The 23,096-nt window shown below is 45.0% G+C and overlaps 1 protein-coding gene across 4 annotated transcripts in view; it reads right to left on the bottom strand.

The window, feature by feature from the left end:
• Window positions 1-1,894: 1,894 nt before the first annotated feature.
• Window positions 1,895-23,096, bottom strand: part of FAM222B (family with sequence similarity 222 member B) — a 33,642-nt gene continuing 12,440 nt past the window's right edge. For 2 of the 4 annotated variants that reach the window (XM_074556802.1, XM_074556803.1), the window contains exons 2-3: window positions 9,630-9,757; window positions 1,895-3,573 (exon numbers count right to left, since the gene is read on the bottom strand). In XM_074556802.1, coding sequence (XP_074412903.1) covers window positions 2,003-3,573; window positions 9,630-9,711 — 1,653 coding nt within the window. In that variant the 5' untranslated portion in view covers window positions 9,712-9,757 and the 3' untranslated portion in view covers window positions 1,895-2,002. The remainder of the gene's footprint in view (window positions 3,574-9,629; window positions 9,758-23,096) is intronic. The other 2 variants (XM_074556806.1, XM_074556804.1) reach the window with 1 other exon arrangement.

Below are 23,096 nucleotides of genomic sequence, written 5' to 3'. Positions count from 1 at the left end.
TAAATATAAGGCAACACAAGCCAACACATAATTTAATCCGTCTTTAGTCAAATTGCTTAACTTTGCTCAGGAGTTACCACTAAAGAACGGGTTATAGTACACTTAAAAGAATTTAAATAATGACATGATATAAGTGTACTAACTTACAAGGAGTCAGAAATGTACTCTGCTAAGCTTTGAAACCTAAATATTTGTTACAGCCCAGGACTACACATTCTAAATTAAAAAAATACAAATAAATGTTTTCTAATTTTCCCATTTACGAAAAACTTTTAAGAATCTCTAGCCAACTATGACGTCACTTCAAAACTTTTTTTTTAATTTTTTTTTTAATTTTGTATGATGTCTTTAAGATTTTTTTTTTTTAACCATGCTCATTAAGGAAAGTTCAAGGAGCAAATACTTAAGGCTTTGTTTTTCCAAGGGCTGTGAGGGAGGCCAGTGGATGGCAGAGGCCAGTGGGTTCACCCATACACAATGCTACTCAAACCCACACTACCAGGCGACATTCATACAGAAATATTACACTTAAAAGTTACAGTGTAGAGCATAATTTTTTTAGCCAGTGTACATAGAAAGAATCAATGCATTTATTTTTTTAAACTTTTTCTTCTTCTTCTTTTTTTTTTCGTTTTTTTCCTTTTTTTTTTAATTTCCAAACTTGATTGTGATCATTATGTTCAAGTATTAGTCTCGTTAACAGAGATGAGGAATTTTCTACTTACAATAAATTCTGCTGTTAGAAAGGAAAGGGGATGTTTTGGTACACAGAGGAGAACAAGATGCTGAGGTTACCCAGTAGTTAGTGTCCTACAGTCACTGACTCAACTGGCTGTGGGGAAGGAACAGAAGGAGTTAGGCACCGAGACCCTGGGAAAAAGGGATGTTATAAACAGCTTCACTAATTCCCAGGGAGAAGAATTGTTCCATTAAATCCGCTGGGGTGTTTTGATGGAGGGGAACGGGGGACTGTCAATCCCACAGTGGCTTGTGAGAGGAGCTTTGATTGAGACCAACCAACTCCCACCCCACAGCGCTCGCTGCACCGGGGACGGGCTGAGCTGCATCTCCTCGCCCTGACAGGAATTCCAGCTTCCAGAGAAGTGGCTGAATCCTTTTTGGAGTTGTCAGTGGGTCTGGATTCCCTTCACACGAGGCTGGCCAGACTCCTAGCAGCGAGGGATTCAGACAACACGAGCTTTGAGGCTGGTGGAAGGGCACTGGGGAGGGGGAACACGAAGAAGAGGCAGCTCCACGTGGCTGCCTTCATCCCAAACCCGCCATTCCCCTCCTCATACCCTGTCCAGAAAACACAAAGTGTCAGAAAAATCTGCCAGGGACTTATGACTTTGGACAAAGTCTAAATGGTAAACGTGGGCAAGAAAGAGCTGAAAAGCTTCTCCCTCTATTAAAGCCTAAATACACACCCCTAGCTGGCTCTTTTCAAACGTAGGCTCTTTTTCAATTACACAGGCCTCTAGACAGTGCAAATGGTCAATGTTTAATGCATTAATGAAATGGGCTTTTGAGCTGAAAACAAGCCCTACTCCCTGACAAAATTCTGTTGCTCTTAATCTTGTGAGGAAATTGAGATGGAAAAGGAAGCAGCTACGCTACCTCGCCCTCGCTGGAGCACAGATGTGGCTGCAAAACCCTGCAGCAACTCAACCTCAGTCCAGCGAGGAGCTGCTCGGCAGAAGGCAAAAAAAAGAAAAAAAAAAAAAAAAAAGCTGCACAAAGGGGGACTCTGCTGTGAGGAAACAGCTGTGGCGTGAAGTAGTGTAATGAAATTCTTTGACACAAAAGGCATGTTAAATATTTGATGCATAAAGGAGAGAGATAACATGTAAGCAAAGCTCTTTAAATATACAGTATGTCTTCTTCCAATGGGTACTATAATGATCACACAAGTTTGCAAGTTAAAAACGCCTTGCTTATTAATTCAAATTAAGACTAAAACCTATAATTTTTTTTTTTTTTTGTCTGTGAAAGTGACTGCAGCCTATCTATACCCTGGGTGTTGAATATGAAGATTTCGACTATCAGTTGGTTCAGGTGCTCGGTTCATGGGAGGCCGATGGACTTTTCCCAGCACGGCCATGCTCTGGTCTCGGAAGCAGGACTGCTGGAAGTCCCCACTTAGGTAATCCATGGTCTGCATCACATTATTCTGGCTGGATGGGCCAGCTCCAGCTCTGTAATGAGTTCCTCCTGCACAATCCAGCGTCGCTCCCGCTGGCTGTCCCCCATGGAAAGGCATGGTGAGGTCCTGGGACCCAGAGCTGTCACTGTTGGGTGTGGGCAGAATGTTATTCCAGAGGGGCTGGAAATAGTGCCCATTGGTATATGGCAAAGGTCCCTGCAACCCGTTCACAGGAGGAGAAGGCGTAGGCTTCTCGATGGGGGGCTTCAAGCTGAAGGACTGGCCCATGCACAGTTCTTGAGGGTAGTTGGAGGTTTTGCCAGGGAAACTCTGCCCTGCAATCTCTCTCTGAGGGTGCTTCCCTGCGAGTCCAGCAGGCCCAGCAGCATCCCCACACATTTGCTGCAGATGTGCAAGCTGGTGCTGGTTCCACGCAACCGATTTGATTTCGTTCTGGTAGGCGGGTGGCACCCTGTTAATATTGACCATGGGCACATTAACAGAGGCAGGAGGAATAGCAGCAGCAGCATGGTCAACAGGGTTTACTACACAGGAAGGCATGGGTGTAGGGACATTGTGAGTAGATACCCTGGTACTTGCATTGATAAGCAGGTTGCGACTTATAGGGCTGGGGTTTGCGATCTGTCCCTCACACACTGAGGTAGTGCTAATGCCAGCTCTGGCCTGGCAGAACTGGTTAATCTGGTGCACAATGCTGCTCAGGTCCGGTGCCTGGTTCTGCTGCAGGGTGGCAGCCATAGAGAGGGGAATGGTTGAGGTAGACACGGTCACATTCGGCGGCGCGTCTGCGTCCGGCATCTTTCTGCCTCCGTGCAAACCCGGCTGCAGCAGCGGGTTGGGCGCGTGCTGCAGGCTCTGGTGTGCCATGGGCTGAGGGTGCTGCAAGCCCTGCGGCTGCTGCTGCTGCATGTTCTGCGGGTGCGGCAGCGCCTGCGGGATCCCCTGAGGGTGCGGTAAGCTGGGTGCCTGTGGAATACCCTGAGGGTGCTGCGGGATGCTCTGGGGGTGCGGCAAAGTCTGTGCATGCTGGAGAGCCTGCTGGCGAGCGAGCGCCTGCGGGTGGGATAAAGTGCTTGGTGCAACGTAGGGCGTGGAGGGGGGGTTCATCATCGCCTCCGGCAGCAGGCGCGCGCGCGTCCCGTCAAAGTCCTTGATGATTCCCTTGGCTGGGGATTTGACTATGGCCAGCAGGCCGGTTTTGGTGGTGGCCTGAGATGGGTAGGGGCTGTACCTCTGGCCCGAAGTATCGAGTCCGTTCACAGTACGGCGTATGTGTTTCCTCTGGGGAACCTTGACGCTGTTCGGAAAGATTTTTATGGTCAGGGGATTGTTGGCGACCTTCTTAGCATAAGCATCCAATTCTGCTGGGGTAGGATACTGTGCAGATCTCATTTTCTGTGTAGTGTCCCCTGTGGAGAAAGGAAATTGGTCAGTTCTGGTGAGCAAGGGATCAAGCCCAGGGCAAGACAGTCACACAACAAGGGGAGAAAATCTCCAAGGATTCAAGAGGCAAGGAAACTTCATCCTGCCAGACCAGCGGGTCACGGAGCAGACACGTCATTCCCTTTATTACCTGGTAACCAACACAAGCCTCAGTTCAGCTTAAGGCAAGACCTGCCCGGGGGAGCGAAACAAAACCATGTTCTCATCAGAGAATGTTTGCAGTTGGACAAAAACAGGTAACGTGTTATAAACATCAGATTGTCTCCAGCTGAAATATTCCTCACAGCTTGCAGGGGTGGGCTGGATTTTAGTCTCTTAAATTAAGATGCCTCCTCATCACTCTTCAAACCATTCTCAGTATTTTTACCATGGAATTCCAAATCAGAAAGATATGAATTAAACATGAAGCCCCTGTAATCCTGAGGTGGGAACCATACTATGGTGGGCTGACCCTGGCTGGGCACCTTGTGCCCCCAAAGCTGCTCTGTCACCCCCTTCCTCAGCCAGGCATGGAAGAAGAAACACAGGGTCAGAACACAGAAGGGGAGATTGCACTCACCAAAATGGGCAAAACAGACCTGGGGAAATTAATTTAATTTATTACCAATCCAATCTGAGTAGGGTAAGGAGAAATAAAATCCTCTTCCTTCCACCCCTCCTTCTTCCCAGGCTCAGCTTAACTCCTGACTTTCTCCACCTCCACAGCTCAGGGAGATGGACACAGCTGCCTCACCATGGGCTGCATGGGAATCTCTGCTCCGGTGCCTGGAGCACCTTTTCCCCTCCTTCTGCAGTGCCCTGGGGGTCTGTGCAGAGCTGTTCCTCTCACATTTCCTCACTCCTCTCTCCAGCTGCAGTTGTGCAGGTTTCTCCCCCCTTCTTAAATCAGTTGTTCCAGCAGTGTGTCCATCCTGGAGCCAGCTGGAATTGGCTCCATCAGACATGGGGGGAAGGTTCTGAGCAGTTCCTGCATCCCCCCACTACCAAACCCTACACACATCAAAGCTTCAGCTCAAGCCTCCATTTACACCCCACTCCTTTCCTAGGTGCTGACATCTGAAAGCACTGAGTGTCTTTCTGTGCATTAGGAAGCTCTTGTCAGCCCAAACTCGGCAAATGGAAGGAGGCTGATTATTTTATGGCTGCAATTATTTCCTCAGCTGACTTTTCAAGGTGGCACCTTGCTAAGGACAACATCCCCACATCACATGGCAAAGTGATGTGATTACCTCACAGGATTAAAAACATGCTACTCCCCAGACAGAGACAAAAGCCTTCTGGAGACAGAGGTGTGGTTTCACTCCTCTGATTTACCAGATACCTACCTGGCTCACAAGCTCCAACTGCTCCTGCAAAGAACTTCAGAAATCTGGGGAAATGTGTGTGTGTCTCTTGCCATAATCACATTCCAAGCAGAGAGTTGGGCTGTTTCCCACCACAGCTCTGCTGCTTAACTCCTATGGGACTCCTGCTGATTTTATAATCTTCAAATAATGGCTTGCAGCTTTGACAATCCAATTTAGCTTTTGCTTGATTCCCCCCTCCCACCTCACCTTGCAAACAGTTCACTGGAAAAAAAAAATCCATCCTTTTTCCTAAAATTTTCAGCATCCCTGTGCTATTTGCTGTGCTGAGAGAACAGGAAATGTGGCATCCACCCAAGAATACCCCAGCCCCATATCTGGCCCTCTGACCCAGGGAAATCTAATGCTCCAGCAAAGAGCTTTCTGCTCCCAGGCAAACAGCCCTTCCTCTTGAAAATCCACCTCTGATTCTTTCAAGCAAATTGCCTCAAAAGATGAGTACCAGCCACTTCTCTCTTTGCATCCTGCAGCTTCCTGTTGTCACAGGTGAGGGAGAGCAGCTCTGCTCTAAGAGCTCTCACTTTCAGAAAAGAAAGGTCAGGAAATGGAAAACAGAATGGATACCAGAAGAAAGGTTAATTATGGAAGTATTAAAAATATCTTTTGTGAAATAAGAAGCTTTACAAGCAGTTTGTCTCCCATCTCCAGCTCGTACCACGGCGCCAGTTATACCTGTGCTCCCTGTGCTGCCCAGACACTGGCACAAATCATCTCTTTCTCTTAATCAAAGGAAATATTAACCCAAACATCTCTCTGTGCACATCCCTGTACCTGTCTCTGCAGGCAGGTGTTTATATCTGCCCTTTTGAGAGAGCTGCTGTGCTCCCAACAGAGAGGAGAGCCTCCGAATGGCATTTGCCAGAATTACCCTGCCTCAAAAGCCAAGGCTTTCATGAACTCCCAACCTTTATTTTTAGCATTGCCCACGCTCATTAAGGTCTGTTTCTTCCCCAAGACATGACCCTGGCAACCCCTCATGAACCAGAGAAGAATCAAAGGACAAAGGACCCCATACCTGTCTGCGTTACGGTTTATGCTATGCTTGCAGACACTGTCACATTCTATTTTCAGATGAAAAATCAAGGAGATACTTTAAGACACCTTTGCCATCAAAATTTCCCAGCCTGGTTTACATTTCTACAGGCAAATAAGCAAATTAAATATAAACACTAAACAGACACACTGAGTATTCTTTTATCCCATCATCTGATGTTCTGTTACACAGAAGTTTCAGGAAGCAGCTAAAACATGGATGTTTGAACAGGCTGCAGCCATCAGTCACTCAGACACACCACTACTCCCAAACCTGGAAGAATTCCTCCCTCTGAGAGAAAATAACCCCACAATTAAACTTAAATGACACCCCAGCATCAAGTCTGGCATCCTACCAAATGCAAACCACCTTCTAAATCCCTTGGACGGGATCTTCTGAACCCAAGCACCATTCCAAAAAGCACCTGGTTTATGCACAGGTAAGATGATGCTCCTTTTACTCCAGGCTAACTCAGCCATGGTACTCAGGCCTGAAGGTGATGTATTTCTGAGTGCCCCAAAGTGCTTTGCTAGTAGTTCCACAGGCAAGATTCCATGACTGTAGTAATTAAGGCAGTAAAATATTAGGAGAAAGGCATTACACGGTGAGCAAGAATCTGAACATCCCATACAAATACCCTACAAACCAATAAAGAACAATTAGTTCTGGTAACTAAGTGAATGAAAAACCTGCTAGAATAGGCTGAAAGAAAATGCTGGAATTGGAATATCATCATTTGTGTGCAAGAGGAAGAACTCCAGATCAGGCCATAATAAAATGATGAGGCAACAGCAGAGGAAGAAGCTTCATTAGGAGAACAATGGGATGAGCTCCAGGAAGCTCCCTAATGGTGAATGCAAGGCAGAATACTTCCATTGAAAAGTAATTATTTCATGTTTATTATAAGGCAAAGCTGTGCATATGAGCAATTACCCCAATAAACTGGAGAGCTGCAGGTTCACAACTCCTGCTAATCCCGTGGCAACCGATTCCTCTGGTCACACTCCTGCTCTCACCACTGCAGCTATTTCTGTCATGCAATCAGACACATTTCCCTGCCTCACCTCAGCACTAATGGAACATCTTTTAAGTGCATTTCACATTAAGACTTTAAAACCCACTGCTTTTTAAAAGCTGCCTATGGTTAAATTTTTATTGTCATTAAACAAAATACAAACAGGCCTTCAGGATTGCTACCCTAATGAGAGCTCCTGCACTGGGACAAGCCAGAACCAGCTGTGTCCACCTTCTGCATTCACCCCTCAATTTTAGCAGTTTCTCCAAAGGCTTTACAGAAAGAACCCTCCCAAAAAGACTCAGTTTAGCTGATGATCCCATATTCAGTCCAATCTCCTCTTCTCTGATGTCCCCTCCTAACAAAACACTTCCTAAGAAGCACCTTTCACTTGATTTTGCACCATTGTTAGAGAAAAATGACCTTTTTTTCTCCCCAGAAGGTTTGGCATTGCTGCTATATCCAACAGCAGCTGCAGACACAACCTGCACAATCTTGCCTCAAATATCCCAGTTTACCAGTCAGGTTTATACTGGAGTCACTGGGAGGAGAGAATATCAATACTGGCCCAGTGAGAAATCCACTGTGTGGAAAAGGAATTCCAGGGTTAGCCTGAGCTTAGGTTAGAATCCAACAAAAAATAATGAAATTGGAAGTCCTTTAGTCACCAGTTTCTAAAGGAAAAATATGTGCATATTAATGTCCCAAACTTCTACTGCATGGACCACTTGTAAGAACAAGCCCCTTATTAGAGAGTGAACATGAAAAAAAAAAGGTAATTGAGCTAATACAGATTTTTAAACACTAATAAGAAGTCTGATCCAGAAAACTACACTTAAAAATTATTAATACAAACACTGTAAGTCTGAATAAAGGCAATCCTGTGGAATTCTGTAGCTTTTATAAAAGCAACAGCATTATTATTACAGCCTGCTTCCACCCCCCATCAAAGTCTCAAGTCACTGTTCATTAAAAAACGCTCATTAACTCAGCTCTGCCCTGGCCAGGGGCTGGGCTACTCATGCATCTCCAGCAGAAGAGAAATGCACCAATTAATCCTGCCCACATCTGCAGAGGGGCTGAGCAAGGTCTGCACCAGCAGCCTCATCTTCCAGAAAATCAGAACAAACCCAACAGCTGAGCATTACCACTGCCAGCCCGTGCCTGCCAGCTACTTTATGTCCTAAATTCTCTGAAATGCAGCTCCCAAAGCTCTTCACTGAGCAGGACACAGCAATGCTTTCAGCACATGGATCTGCAGATCTCCAAGAAACAGCACAGGTACCACTAGGTGAGGAAAACTGCCCAACACAGCAGCATGTTGCCTTGTAAAGCTGTAATTAGCAAATACCTGATTTATGCACAGCTGCCCTCACATGAACCTCAACATTTTGCTTTCAGAACTCAGCTCTGACAAAGAAATCTCATGCAATGCACAGACCTGGCACATCCTCACCCCACAGGCAATGCTCACACTGGAAACAGGAATGAGAAAGGAGGGGATGCCCAGTCTGATGCCATCCCCAGTGCTTTGGTGAGTGAAGATTTTTATTGTTGTTGGGTGATACTATAATTACCAAGCCCATGGAGTCAGCAGAAGTGCTGTGGGGGAGCTCAGGTGTGTATGTGAACCGTGTCAGTCACTTCTGGCAGGACCATGACCATGAGCAGGTCACTCTTGAGTGCAAAATTATCTTCCCTATTTATTTTCTGCAGCATCACAAGCCTCACTGTATGAACAATTTGGCTACAAGTGGACTGTAAATCACTTGGGTTTAAAAAGCAATGAGTGCATCAGCAAACTGAGATCTCCCAAGGCACATTTCAAACACAAGAGACAGGTCAGAGCCCTAAGAACCAAGTACACAGACCTTACACAGAAATCTTGGCATTTCTGAAATTTCAGCTGACAACCAGTGTGCTACTTCAGTGATAAAGAGGAGAGACAGAGTAAGAGTTAAAAAAACCTCTAGTCAATAAACTTACATTCCCAAGCACAAGTTGTTCTTAAAAATACCAGTACAACTATGAAAAAAATGACTGAAGTTATCAAAAAAGAATTATCAGAGCGCTCTTCAGACACATTTTCAGAGGCACCAAAGAGACATCAGAAGAAGATGGAAACTTTGAACTTTAGTAATTTAGGCTAGCTCACTAATATTTGCAGTATAAGCCCCAGGTATGTAGAGCAAGAGCTGCTGACCTCAAAAGGTTTGCATTAGACTGATCTAACTTTTATTGGTGTCTACGAGTAATTGCACGAAGGGAAGCGAAAAAGACTGAGGAAAAAGTTGTGCTGAGAAGCAAATCAGCTGGCACACTTTTAGCACAAAACCTCTTCAGCAGAGAGGCACGAATCTCACAGGAACCTCACTTGCTGCATCCTGCTGTGGTTAAATTAACCTTTTCAGAGCCAGGAACAGAGGAGCTGCACACATGAACCTCTACAGCCATTTCTCAGAGCCTTTACTGACAGATGCCTTGAAGGCATAACAAAAGAAAGACTCTACATAAAATAGTTTTTCCACTGTATCCTAAATGTTTATGTCACAGCGGTACCAGAGCCAGATTTAACAGTTAACCACATCCTGCAGACAAAACATCACTCACATTTCTGAAGTCCAGTGTTCATCTGCGTGTAAGAAAGAAGCTGAAAGGAGAGGTCGCCTGGTCCTGGCAGACAGGCCAGCATGGCAGACAGGCACTAACACAACATGGGGCATTCACTCCTCTGCACACTGCAACAACAGAGAGACAATTCAAAGTTATAATACAAGGAGGAACAGAGAAAAGAAAGAGGCAAAGAGCCATCCCTGGGTGAAGGCCTGACCAAGCACAGCTGTGCGACCGCTGCTCCAGCCCTGACTGCATCTCCTAACGGCAACGGAAATACTTCAAGAACTGGGTCATCTGCAGGGTTAAAACCAAAATAGCTGCTGTGCTCTCCTCTGCTGCTTGACACACACAGAATAATCCATAGCTCTGTCCTCACATTTCAAAGGTGGTTGTTATGAATGGTAAGGAAACCACCATCACTCATTTCACTATGCTGAAATGCACTGGTATCCACCAAGGCAACTTCTCTGGAGAAACCCTGTCAACTGTTCTTTTGCACTTAACAAAAAGGCATGGCATGCATAAATTGAAGGCAAAGTATGCAGCACTCTGCCTTGTGGCAAGATTAAGCTGCATGCTACAGCTTGTAATTCCTGTGGTCCATTAGGCTGAAAGATGAATGGCTACAACTTCCTTCATTTCAGCAAAGACCTGCTAACCCGAGCTGCTGTGGGGCAGGTAACAGCAAGATGTGCACAAAGGGGCTCCAGAGGTGCCACCATCCTCTTCTGTTTGCTACAGCATTTAAGAAACCAAGCCTTGGAATGGAGCACTAAGGCTCTTTGTATATAAACATGACACAACTTCCCTCAGATCCCACCATTGCTGTGCAAAGAGGGATCCCAGCAACAAGGCTAACTGGGGCTCTAAGTGTCCTATGTTACTAGAATTACAGAGATTTAAGCTGGAACAAGATTTCTAGAGGCCATCTGGTCCAAGCCCCTGCTCAAATTCCCCTGGCTGCAGCACTTTAGAAAAGTTCTGGGAAACAGGGTGACAGAACCAAGCTGGACAAATCAGATTTTTTTCTCCTTGTCCAGAAGCATCAGTGCTGCCATACAGAGCAAAACATCTAAGGAGCAGCTAGAAAGGCTTTGGGACTTGTTATACGACCTCCAAAACATGGGAAGAGTTGAAGGATTCAAGACTTGTAAGCTGATTTAATTTTAGTCATTGTTTCACAAACCCCAATTAAAACAACTGAGAAAGCATTCAAAGATCAAAAGGGGAGGAAGGAGAAAGCTCCAGCCCAGACATGAGAAGCCACATCTGCCAAAACCTCTAAGAGGCCACTTCTGAAGGAGTCTCACTGCTGAGACGGCACAAGCAACACGATGACAGCGATGTGACACTGTCAGCACTGCCACCTTCATGCTCCAGAAACCTCCCAGAGCAGATTTCAGATTTTCTGAATGCAAAACCTCCCCTGAGCCCAGCAGCACAGGTCAGAGTGCCCATGGAAGCTGGCAGCACTGGGGGGAACAGTGTGGACACGAAGCTTTCCTGCAGCACAGCAATTACTCACTGTGTACAGCTCATTAGCTCCATGTTTATGCATCTCCTCAGCTCAACACGCAAAGGTTGATTAAACCAACAGCCAAGAAACCTCATACAAATATTAATTTATGAGAGATTCTGCATCTTCACTGAGTGCTGCCCAAAGCTGGCCGAGCCTGCTGGGTGCCACTGTGGCTAAAAGAAATAGGTTTGGGCACTGAACGTCAGTCTGACAATCCAGGCTGGTGCCCATTCACCCTTCCCACACAGAGTAACACAGACCTGGCGCCGTGAGAAACACACACAGCACCTCAGCAAGGTGCAGGGCTGACAGCACAACCACCAACAAAACACATTTCTACCATTTCCATTTCATTCCTAGGAGACAGCAACAATCCGCACTGCCCAAAATCCAAGATATGTAAAACCTGGTAAAGCAAAGCTAAACCTGGATTTTCTTCTGGTTCTCTGAAGGAGATGGAATTCTTGGAGTCTTTCAGAAATGATGACTGAAGACCTGTCACATCCACAACATCAAGGAATTGCTTGAGGAACTGCAAAGTTGCTCAGCCTTTATAGATGAGATGCAGTCGTGACTGAGGGTACACAACATTCAGTGAAACTTTGCAAACAGCCTGTGGGCAGCAGCTCCTCGTCCCAAATCATGCCCAGCAAGACCAAAAAGACAAAACAAGAATCCAGCTCCTTTTAATCAGAAGACAAAACCACTGTGAGTTGTCAGAGCTTTACCTGAGTAAGCAACAGAAACACCCACAGTCAGCAAGAAAAAAATAATAATTGTATTTTCCTTTTTTCCTCATTTCATCAACTTCAGAAGGCTGGCACAAACAAGACCTATTTCTCAGTGAAAAGCAGACAAACAAAATTAAGAGCCTTCACTGTAGACAGAAAAACAGATCACACTATTCCCATATTCATCTGAGCATCCACCTTTTTACTCCAATAACGTTCGACTCCAAGCAAGGATTCACTTCCTATCCCTGCAGGCCCAAAGGAGGTCGGTGTCTAAAACATTATTTAATTGATGGCAAGTTTGTGTGCAGCCCTGCAAGAGCCCAGCCGTGCTCTGAGTGAGGGAGCAGCATTTCTGGCAGCGAGGTGAGGGGAGGCTTTGCTCACCTGCTCCATCATTAACGCTCATTAGAGCCTCAACTGTGACGCTCTCAGAAAGCCTCTGGCTCAAGTGCCCCAGCGAGGTGCACACAGCAATAAACAGGATAATGGCACATTAGGAGAGAGAACAAGTGATTAGGAGTGGTCACAGCATTCACCTCGGAATAGCCAGGCTCCTGCTACATGACAGCAGTGCTTCCTTGAAGGTCAAAACATGTATTTACAGAAGCTTTAGCTCCAGTATGGAGCGCAATGTTTTAGAGAGAGCTATAAAGGCAAGTTGTTCCTGCAGGCAGATAATCGTTTTAGGTAATGCCAAAGGTTCATAAAAGACTGGGGTGGCAATAATAATTTTAAAGGAAATACTGGACTTACAAGAAATAATTTGAAGTGGAAGCCTAAAATCGCTCTTTCAGCTTGATTTGCAGTAAATAAATCGGTGACATCTAGGTCACTGCTGAGCATTAGAAAAATTAATTCAGACTTGTACAGAAATGCTAGCCATAACTCCATTGCTGAATTTCTTATTATAATTTAAATCCTGCTTCAGTTTTTCTTCTCTGTGAAATCAATACCGGTTTTCATAATCGAGATCTCAGTATTTGAAAACAAACACATTTGAAATATCTTGACAAGCACCCCATTTATTTTTTCTAGTTAGAAATTAATTAACATTTATTCCCCTTGAGATATTCAGCACCTGGCTACTACTTTCTGACTGACTCTTCCCCAGCATGATCTGGCATGGACAACTCCAACTCACACCAGCTGAACTGAACTGAAATCCCTGGCACATATTTGGGATTGAGGTGAGCACTGCTGGCTAAACCAGGATTGGCAGCATCAGCCCCTCCTGCTTGGGTTGATTCCTTCTAATTAGTCCAGAGCTGCAGATGAACTGAACTTGGCACATCAGGACTCCTCACCAGCAGATCTGGCTCCATGGTGGCGACTTGTGCGGGCACCAGCACCTGCAAAGCTCCAAACCCTCCAAGAATGAACACTGTGATACTGGGGAATGGAATGGAGAGGGTTTGCACTGTACCAGGGTCAGTCACACCGTCATCTAAACCAGTCAGCTGCAAACTGGAGAGTGATCTCACCAGTGGGCTGTAGCACCCAGCCATGGAGGGCTGTGAACCATGAAAACTTCACTTTTTAAACTGCATTTTAAACAGATTCTGTGCACTGGCAAACGCAGCACAGCGAGCTCTGTCTTGAAAAAATATATATAAAAAAAGATAAAGCATATCTCTGGAGGAAAACAATCATTAGATTGGAATAAATAAATAAATACCTCTCTTTGAAGTGATTTTAATCTAATCTGGCTGCGGGATATAATCTTAACAGCACACGTACTGCAGGATGCTCCACAAAATAGCAGGTTTAGACATGTGAACAGATTTTTTTTCTCCTAAGATTTATTAATAATTAAATCAAAGCATGTTAAGCTTAAGAGGGATTTGCAGTGCTTGGGATTTGGGGGTAACTGGCACATCTTCACAATGACTATTACCTTCAGCCTTACTTGCACATCAGGATGTTTTCAGGTCCAGGTAGCACAGTGTCCCCTGCCACCACAAGGCTCACCAGGATGGAAGAACCTCTGCCCAGGGATATCCCTGCAGAGCTAGGAATCAGTTCCAGTAGAACTTACCACAATATTGCCTTTCTTGCCTTAAAAATTTAACATTTTCTGAATTATATTCAACATTTAGTATTTATTGCCTCTGTGCTTCTCAAACCAGGTGGTACTTTTACAACCTAGAGTAAAATCTAGATGTAAAGCAACTACTAGGAAATTTCTAACATGGTTTTATCATCACATAAATAGACCACATATACAGTTATTGCCAAGTTTTTAGATACACCAGCCTCTGAAGCTCCTGAGAGGCCTTAGAGGGTGAGAACACAAAGGAAACAACTCCCCTCAAACCACCCCTGGCCACTGAAAACATGGGAAACTGAGCTGGTAAAGTCTAAAGTTAGGCTCCTGAAAGTAAACACACATGTTTGAAATTCCACGATTAACTGTGGGCTTGTTCACAAAGCCCCGAGGCCAGGAGGAAGCGCAGGGGGAGCATCCACCCACACACAAAAGAAAAAACTCCAAACTATTCCAAGTTTCCAGCACCCTGGGGTCCCGAAAGCCTCTGTGTGAGGGTTGTTGCTTTGCTCCTCCTCTGCTCTTCAGGCACAAGGCACTTCCATGAAGCTCCATCCCCACCCTGAAGTTCCAGGGATTTAGGGCAGCCCCCGAGCAGCACATGCCAAGTTCAGAGCACATCAATGCTGCAGGCAACAACAAAAACTAACCCGGGCTGGGAAGTTTCTTTGGTACAAATGTCTGCAAGAGCTTGCCAGGAAACGTAATTGAATCCTGGCCAATTTTCATGCTCCGAGGGAAATTCAGTGTCTCATTTACCCCCCCGGCAGGCTGCTCAACACCAAGGAGAATAATTCCTTTTTCCTCTCCCAAAGTAACCTAAAATGTAAGGGTTTCAAAGACTTGTTCATGTCAACGGCAGACATTGAACCCTCCTGCCAACCTCAGCATTCAACAAAACTCCTTCCAGGCAGCCATGCTTTTGCTTGACAGTGTCTAGACCCATCCTGCAGGCTTCCTGCCTTTTTCCAGCTCTAAAACTGCCCTTTATTCTTGGGCACTTACCAGAATGGCCCTTTCCCAGGACTGCTGAAGAGCCAGAAATAAATCTTAGTGTTTCCTGGAAGAAAATTACCAAACTAGCACTGTATTCATCACCGGCTGGTATCACATCCTCTTAATGCTTTATAAATGGAAAACTGCGAAACAGTGGGCAGAGAAGTTGCCCTCTGAAACGGCAATAAATCACAATAGCATGGAGTGGACTTGGGGATAAATAACGAGGAAACTGAACAATAGAAAGTGGCCTTTTGTAGCACAGGGAGTGCACTGTCAGCACCTGCCAGCACAGGACCTTTGGCTTTCTGCATTCAGGTGGACCTTTTGTGGAGCCCTTGCAACAGTTTCGATCAAAATCAATTTTTGCTTCTTGCCATTTAATTAACTATGATTTTGCTTGTAAACCACGTCACCTTTCAGGCTGACCTCCATTTATAATGTTTCAGGCAACAAAATTAGTTTGGTGGGGAAGGCAGGGAGAATTGAAATGCTGCCATAGCACAGCTCTGCTCCTCTCTCCGAGCTGGGATGGCAACGCCCAAAAAGGAAGAAAAAGCAGCTTTGGGATAACAGCACTTAAATGGAATATTGCTCATATCACACTCCTCATGCCCAAGGGCTACTACTGAAGGCTTCTAGGTGAGCAATTTGGAACAGGATGCAGTGCACTAAAAACAGCCAAGGAGGCAGCTCTCAGCTTCAGGTATTGCCACGTGTGACATCAGCTCCATCAAATTCGCTCCTCAGATAAAGCAGCAGCCAGCTCAAGGTTATGATCTTTGAGTTTAAAAAGCCTTTTTTTAGGTCTGTCCCAAGAGATTATTTTAAAACACAGTACTACGCATCTGCCAAGGAGTAGAACAGTTGGCTTTAATTGTAAGATGGATTTTTACATAGCTTCTGACCTTTCATCTAATTGAGGCCTGAAGAAGAAAAAAAAGAGGAAAAGCTATACGTCACTTCAGTTATTAAAATCCATCAAGCTCAGACTTTAGCCTTGGGATAACCACAGCCAAAAAATTGACTTGCAAGTAATTATCACTGCTATCTGCAATAAAAGTTAATTGGACATAATTGAACTAAAGCCCTAATCTGAATGAAGCTGTTGCTGGCAAGACGCCTGCTCCTGCCTGCACTCTGCAAATGGAACTGCGAGCAGGAAAATGGACAAACACGAGGCTGCTTTGCAGTCTGCCCAGTGCAAATCAGAGCAGCTCTGCAAACAGCTCGTTAGCTGGGCCAAGATAAAGCCATTATGAGGGCCTGTCCTCACCAAACACACCCTCCAACTACACCCAAACAGGGCGATGGTGCAGAGTTACAAAAAACAAGTTTCAGTTTTATAGACCTGTTAATCACAGGCACTGAAACACAAGATTCACGTCACCAGACGCTGTTTTTATCAGCTCCTGAACGCTGTCAATACCAGTACAAATAATGTACTTTTTGAGCACGTAAAGATACCAACTCAAAAGGTTTTCAGTGCTGATAATTTACCACCTTCATGCAGTTCAATAGCCTTTCCTGTTGCAGGACCAGCTTCTTTCATCTCTGCAGCAGAGCAGACAATTAGCTGCTTTCTGTGCTCAGCCCATGCAGGTGGCTGGGGGAAGGGAGCGTTCTACTCAATTCCTGCTGATTCGTCCATTTATATTTTGCATTTTTGTTAACTAACAGACCAGAAAGCGGTTGTCAAACCCCATGCTACTCCAGAACTTCTTTACAATTTTAATTATTAACACTCTGTCCTTCACCAAAGCATATCAAAGCACTTAACAAACATTACTGAAGCCACATAACCGCTCTGACACAGGCAAAAACTGCACACAACTCCTTTTACAGTTTGCTTCAGGTTTTTGGGCCACATTTATGTTAGAACAGTGGTCTCCTGATGATGGACTGGTCTATGACAGGAGAGATGGAGGGAAGTATCTGGCTCACCACAGGTTCCTGACATAATTTTGGATGAAGCATTTAATCACCTGATGCCACGGTCACTCCTTGTTTAAAGGACAGCAGTGGGTGACAGTTTTCTACCACTGAAGACTGTGAAGAAAATGAAACTGCAAAGGATTTAACACCACCCTGACTTCTCACATCAGGCTGACAAGGTCACATTCTGGACAAATGGACACAGATCACCTTTCCCTGTCCTGAGCACCACTTGCTCCTCTCCATCTTCACAGCCCAGAACAGAACTTCACAGACCAAGAAAGCTGCAAGGAAGAACCAGTGACATCAATTCCCTTTCGTGACCCAAATCAGTGGCTTACTTTACTTTGCTCAAAGCCCTCACCTCTTTTTAAGAGTATTTTTAGATTTAACTCTGTATTCTGCAAGGTGGCAGGAGCTGACAGACAACAGAGGAGTAAAGTAGGTCTTGCCAGGTGTTGCAGGCCACTCCTAAGGTGAAGGAAAGATGTAGAAAAGACAAGTCAGGACAATTGTAGGGCCTGGCCAAAGCTTCAAATGAGGATTTCTGGCTGTGCTTGAAACACAAATACTAGTGGTCAGTTGTGAGACAGACGAGATACTACTTTTACCATGGGAACATATGCAAGAAATAGGAAAATCGACCTGCCTGAAGTCAAAAGCAATTTGAATAACTTTGTATCTGCCTCCTCTCAATTTTCACTACACTAAAGCGCTCTGACCTTTAATTAACTTTCTCCTTTTATATGGTAACTTCCAACTTTAATTTTTTCATGCTGTACTGGTGGGAAATGGGGATGAAGACACAGCCTGGTGTGTATTTTATGGGTGTATATGGCTCCATGGATATTTGGGGAGGGAGCAAAGATGCTCCAGTTGAACCACAGCAGCAAAGAGCACAGGCCAGCATTGTCACCAAAATAACTTGCCCTGGATATCAGGCTTACATTTTTATTTTCAAAATGCAAAACAGACTCCCTACCCTCTGCTGTAACATTCACAGAAGATCTCATTTTCCTCAACAAGATACTGTCAGGCACAAACAAATATTCCTTCCTCCAAAGCATCCATTACCCTCGGGGCAAACTAAACCCAACTTCTTCCTACAAGCTCGAGCAGCATCTCCAACATCACAGCAGCTCTGAAATACAGAACAAGACTCACAGACACGAGTCTGCCTGTTCCCATGTGAACATGAGGCAAAATTAAGGTTAGTTGAGATGACTTCCATCCAAAGGAAACCCAGAAGAGCCCAGCCTCTGCCAAACTACAGGATGCTGCTCACACATCCCCCAGTGGAGGTACCATGCATTCCCACCAACAGACATTCTCCATCCTTTATGCAACTTCCTTCTGCCTTCAAGTGATAAGAAACCAAAATACACACTGACCCCTTTCCCATAGGGGACAGCCTGCAGTTATAACCTCAACATCCTCAGCAGGAACAGGGTTATGTGCAGCTTTCCTACGTCTTCCATGTGTGGGAGAAGCACAAGGCCATAATTCTGGGCTTTCCTTCACCACACAGGACATGCAAGAAATGTCAGCTTCCTCATGCCACTCTTGGGCAAAATTCCTCCCTCTTGGCTATCTTGCTTTCCCAGACCTGAAAAGGAAGTTTTTCTTAGGTACAGCAAACAGCTTAGGCAAAGGGGAAAGAAAACATGAAACAGTTCCCTCTCCTGTGGCTGCTTCACAAAGATCACCAGTTCCATTATCTCTTCTCACTCCACACTTACTCTGTGAAAGCCCTGAATTAAAGACTTAATCATGACTTACAGAAATCCTTGTGGCTGCACATGACAGAAGGAAGACAGTTTTTCCTTCTAAAATATTGTTAGAAGTTATAGATTACGACAGTTCCTGGGTAGGAAAGCAGCTATCTTTCCCTGTTTATTCCAAGCTGATTATTTAAAAAAAAACAGAGCTAACTTTGAACAAATTTTACCTCTATTCAACAGACAAACAACAGAGCAGACATTTGTTAGCTATTGAAAAATATGTTTTGAGTACTGTTTTAAAAATAGATGCACTTGAAAATGAGAAATATTTGCAAATAAGATGAGGCAGAATGCATTATACTTCCTAACAAAAGAAAAACTGAACTTGTATATAAAGGAATAAAAATAGGAAATGACTCACTTTTGGACCAGGTGTGCTGGTGGTGTGTGAACATGGGCTCACAGGGAGGATGGATTTTGGTTTGCACTGGTCATGCATGTGAACCACTCTGACCTGTACAATCACACTGACAGCTTGGTTTAGTATTTCTCTCTGTGGACACTGAATTATGGTCCTACACGTGGTGAAATTTTAACAGCCCATTTACAAAACCAGCAGTGAAAAATACATTTTTAAGATCCAAAACTGGAGATCTCTGTCTGATTATGCACAGCGACAGAGCTTCCTGCTGGACCACAAACACAGCTCTTGGATACACATCTTATCATTTGTAAAGGCAAGATAAGACCTCCTTCTGTAGTTGGAGATACCGTGCAGCCAGCTGCAAAGATGAAAAGCATTTTAAGAACCTCAAACAGAAGCTGCAACACATGTACAAAACACCCACCAGCAGAAAATAGCAGCCATCAGGTGAATACCAAAGAGCTGGACCAGACATTTGGGGTGGTGTTTTCCTGTCAACCTTCACAACGAGGTGCTGGTGTCCTGCTGGCTTGTCCTGACACAGACCTAATGTCCTTATCAATCTCCCAGCAAACTCAAAGGCCACCTCGTAACAACTCCATAGAAGAAAGGACAGGAAATAAATTAGTGGTGAGCTACTGTAAAAAGTCTCTGTTATTCTCACTGCTTTCCTGAGAAGCTTGAAAAACGGCCACTTGCACAGCTGGCAGTTCAAAACAGCCACAGGGAAAGCAAGGTGAACGTGCAAGGTGCTTTCAAAGCCTCTGCACACCACAAGCACCAGAGGTTTTTGTCTGAAGACCTGATAAAACATTTCAGCACAATCTCACCTGACTCCTTCAGCAGCAGCCAACACACCACCTTTATCTGAAGTTTATATTAATGTTTCTTTTTTCACAGAAAGTTTTACAGACTATAGGATGTTTTTGTTTGCTTTTGTGCATCTTTCCTCCTCTGCACTTGCCTTTTCCTTTAAAAAAAACAAGCTAACATACACAGAGGAATAAATTAATTGTACAGACAGGACACAGAGGGAGCTGAAACTGCACCACAGGCAGGGAGATCCCTTTGCATGGCAAACACAACGTGGCTGTGTGGGAGAAGAGAACAAACACTGCTGCTGCAGCCTGCACCTCAGCATCAGACAGAGCACAAAGGTGAGCTCCTGGTAACCCATCTCCCACAGCCCTGACCTCCACTGTGCAGCTCCCACTAAAAGTATCCCCAGGTTTTAATTTCCAATTTGTCTTTCCAGCCATGGAATTGCTTCAGTCAACAAATTCAAAAAGGTAAATTTTTCTACCTCCAATTAACTGCATTAGTAGTGTTTATAACTACGTGATTGATAAACGCTCTACAGAAGCTGTAATTAATGCATTTTTTCCTTGGAACGCACACTGAACCCCTTGGCGCTCAGACACTTAATGAAAAGCAATTTATCAACTTGCTTTGAACAGCTGAATCTGACTCCTTAAGGCAGAGGAGTAGCACACTTTGCTTTGAGCAGCACCACTCCGAGACGGGAGCGAGCACCGCGCCACTGCGAATGCCATCAGACACCGCCGGGATTTGGATCGGGATGACAGCGACCAGAGCTCTCATCTCCCCGCCTCTGATTCAGCCTGGCTTAACTGGGATCCTCTCCTCTCTCCTGGGATGCAGTGGAGCAGGAGATTGGTGCAGATGTGCTGTTTGCAGGATGGGGAATCGGGAGCGCCTCTTGAGGACAGAGCTCCGAATTCTGCCATGCCTGGCACGCGCGCGCCGGGAAGCAGCAGCAGCAGCAGCTCCGAGTATTTCAGCCTGGACATGTGCTCAGCTGCTCACAAAGCAGACAAAAATAAAGTGCTTACAGAGTGTTTGAATGCTAATTTCTCAAATTGAGCCTTGCTTTGTATAGTTGACATATGCAAAAAAAAAAAAAAAAAAAAAAGAAAAAGGAGGAAAAAGTAGCATTTAGGAGGAAAAGTTTGACATCACAGAATATTTTATGTTGGTATTAACCACTGGAGGGGATTAACCAGCCTTCAAAGCCTAAAATCTAAACTCTCATTTCTGAGAGTACAGCCTAGAGATTTCCAGTACAGGAACTGGTCTGTACTCCATGTGGCAGACTGAATGTAAGGATTACATATTTCCATTGCACATGTAAGCCTGTTTCCCATTCCTGCAGGGTCCTGCTCTCTTCCATTTGTCTTTTGATGCAGATAAAAGCTAATGCAGATTGCAACTGCTGATACAGAGAAAGGCACAAGACACAGCGAGCCTTTGGACTAAGGAAAAAAGGGACTCAGGTCCAGACTGCTCGAGCACGTCAAGAGATTGTCTTTGAAACTATAAAACTAGAAATGAAAGCACTGCGTTTTTATTTGATTTGATCAAAGAGACTGGAAAGGAGGGGGGGAAAAAATCACATCTTATAGATGCAGGGTAGCATTTAACTACTTCACACACGATCCGGGACCAGCTGATCTCATACAGATATGAATTTGGAGGAAAAACAAAGAGGTAAAGTCACTCCAGCTCTGCAGACACTGCCTGCACAGATCACTGCTCCAGGCTCTGCAAAGAGCAACAGGAACCTGTTTCAAAGGCAGAGAGCCACTGGAAGCACATACCCAGCCCTCGCCACTGGCACAGGCTTCCAGTCTCCAGTGAAGAGCAGAGGAGTGAGCTCCTGTCAAATCACAGAAAACAGACTCTGAATGTAACAGCTACTTGAATAAATCACTGATGACTCCCTGTTCCAGTGCTCTGACTGTGGGACAGCAGCACACCGTGGCAATCTTCCCAAGGAGGGCTTTGGAAGCTGCAAAGGGACAAGACCGAAATTCTTGAAGGGAGCATCTGCTCCAGCATGTGCTTGGCACCAGGAGAGGAGGCTCTGCAGAAATACAAATGGCACCACAGGTAGCAGCTCTGCAAATCCCAAACTGCAGCAGGGAAAAAACAGATACCTATCGCTGCCACATTCCCTAAGAGAACAGATTTTAAGTATCTGCTCATGGAAATTTCTAACTGCAGAAGGGGAAGCATTTAGATTGCCTCTGGGCTGAAACCATCTAGGTCTTTGCCTTTCACTAAAAATTAAGCAGAAGTCATTTTAACGAGGCAGGCAGACAACAGTCTTGCACAGGAGATCAAAAAGCTCTCCAGATGTTTATTTTAAATGAAATTCAGAAGCCAGTATAAACCAGATTTTAAACACTGAATAATCCTTACCATAATTTGCATGAGAAAAACAGGCAAAAGGTTCCATCCTACTGCTCTGAAACTCTCCAGGAACATGCAGGGTTGGATTTTGCTCCTAGACTCTTCAGATAAGAATCTGAAATATGAACAAACTCCACACTGCAATCTGATGGCTGTTCAGAATGTTTTTCCCCCGTGCTGTACACTTGGATGCTCAACACATACACACAGGGGCACCCCATGTGAAGGAAGTCTCTGACCTTCCTCATCAAGACTGTGCAAAATTATGGATTGAAAAGTATCTAAAAATGTCAGTCCTAAATCTTAAACTTCTTCTCCTTTTGCTACTTTCACTGAATGCCTCCTGATTGTGCAAAAGCAGAATATTCAGGCGTCAATCTAAGTAGTTTGGGTGTTACGCTGACAATGTCTCTGGAGAGGGGAAGAGAAGAGAGGACAGATTTCCAATAGCTCAGACACTTCCCTGGAAGCAAAAGCTGCTACACAGAAAGGAGATAAATAAAGAGGGAAAGTAACACGCCAGAGAACTTTCACCAAGGTCATGTCAGGATGCTGAACCTCCCCATCTGCAGGGGAAGATTGAGATGCCTGCTCCACCACACATATCCACTCCCCTGTTGGCAACAACAGCCCTCATTAAACCAAACCGGTTCTAACCATGAAAGAAAGGACATTGGGAAGATGATATTAGCTAACAAATGCAAAAGGAAAACCCAACAGAGGCAGTTCTGGATGGGTGCCTTCTGCAGCAAAACACAGCCCCCATGGCAGGTGCAGAGAGCCCCTGCACGACCTGGGAACGGGCAACACAGCAAAAGGATGGACAGATCTGCTCTGATCAATGCTAACAGCTCCTGGCTTGCAGCACAGAGGAG

The sequence above is a fragment of the Zonotrichia albicollis genome, chromosome 22, assembly GCF_047830755.1.
Source record: "Zonotrichia albicollis isolate bZonAlb1 chromosome 22, bZonAlb1.hap1, whole genome shotgun sequence".
Lineage (NCBI taxonomy): Eukaryota > Metazoa > Chordata > Aves > Passeriformes > Passerellidae > Zonotrichia > Zonotrichia albicollis.
Note: the sequence above shows the minus strand (reverse complement) of the source record. Positions and strands in the feature narration are given on the sequence as shown.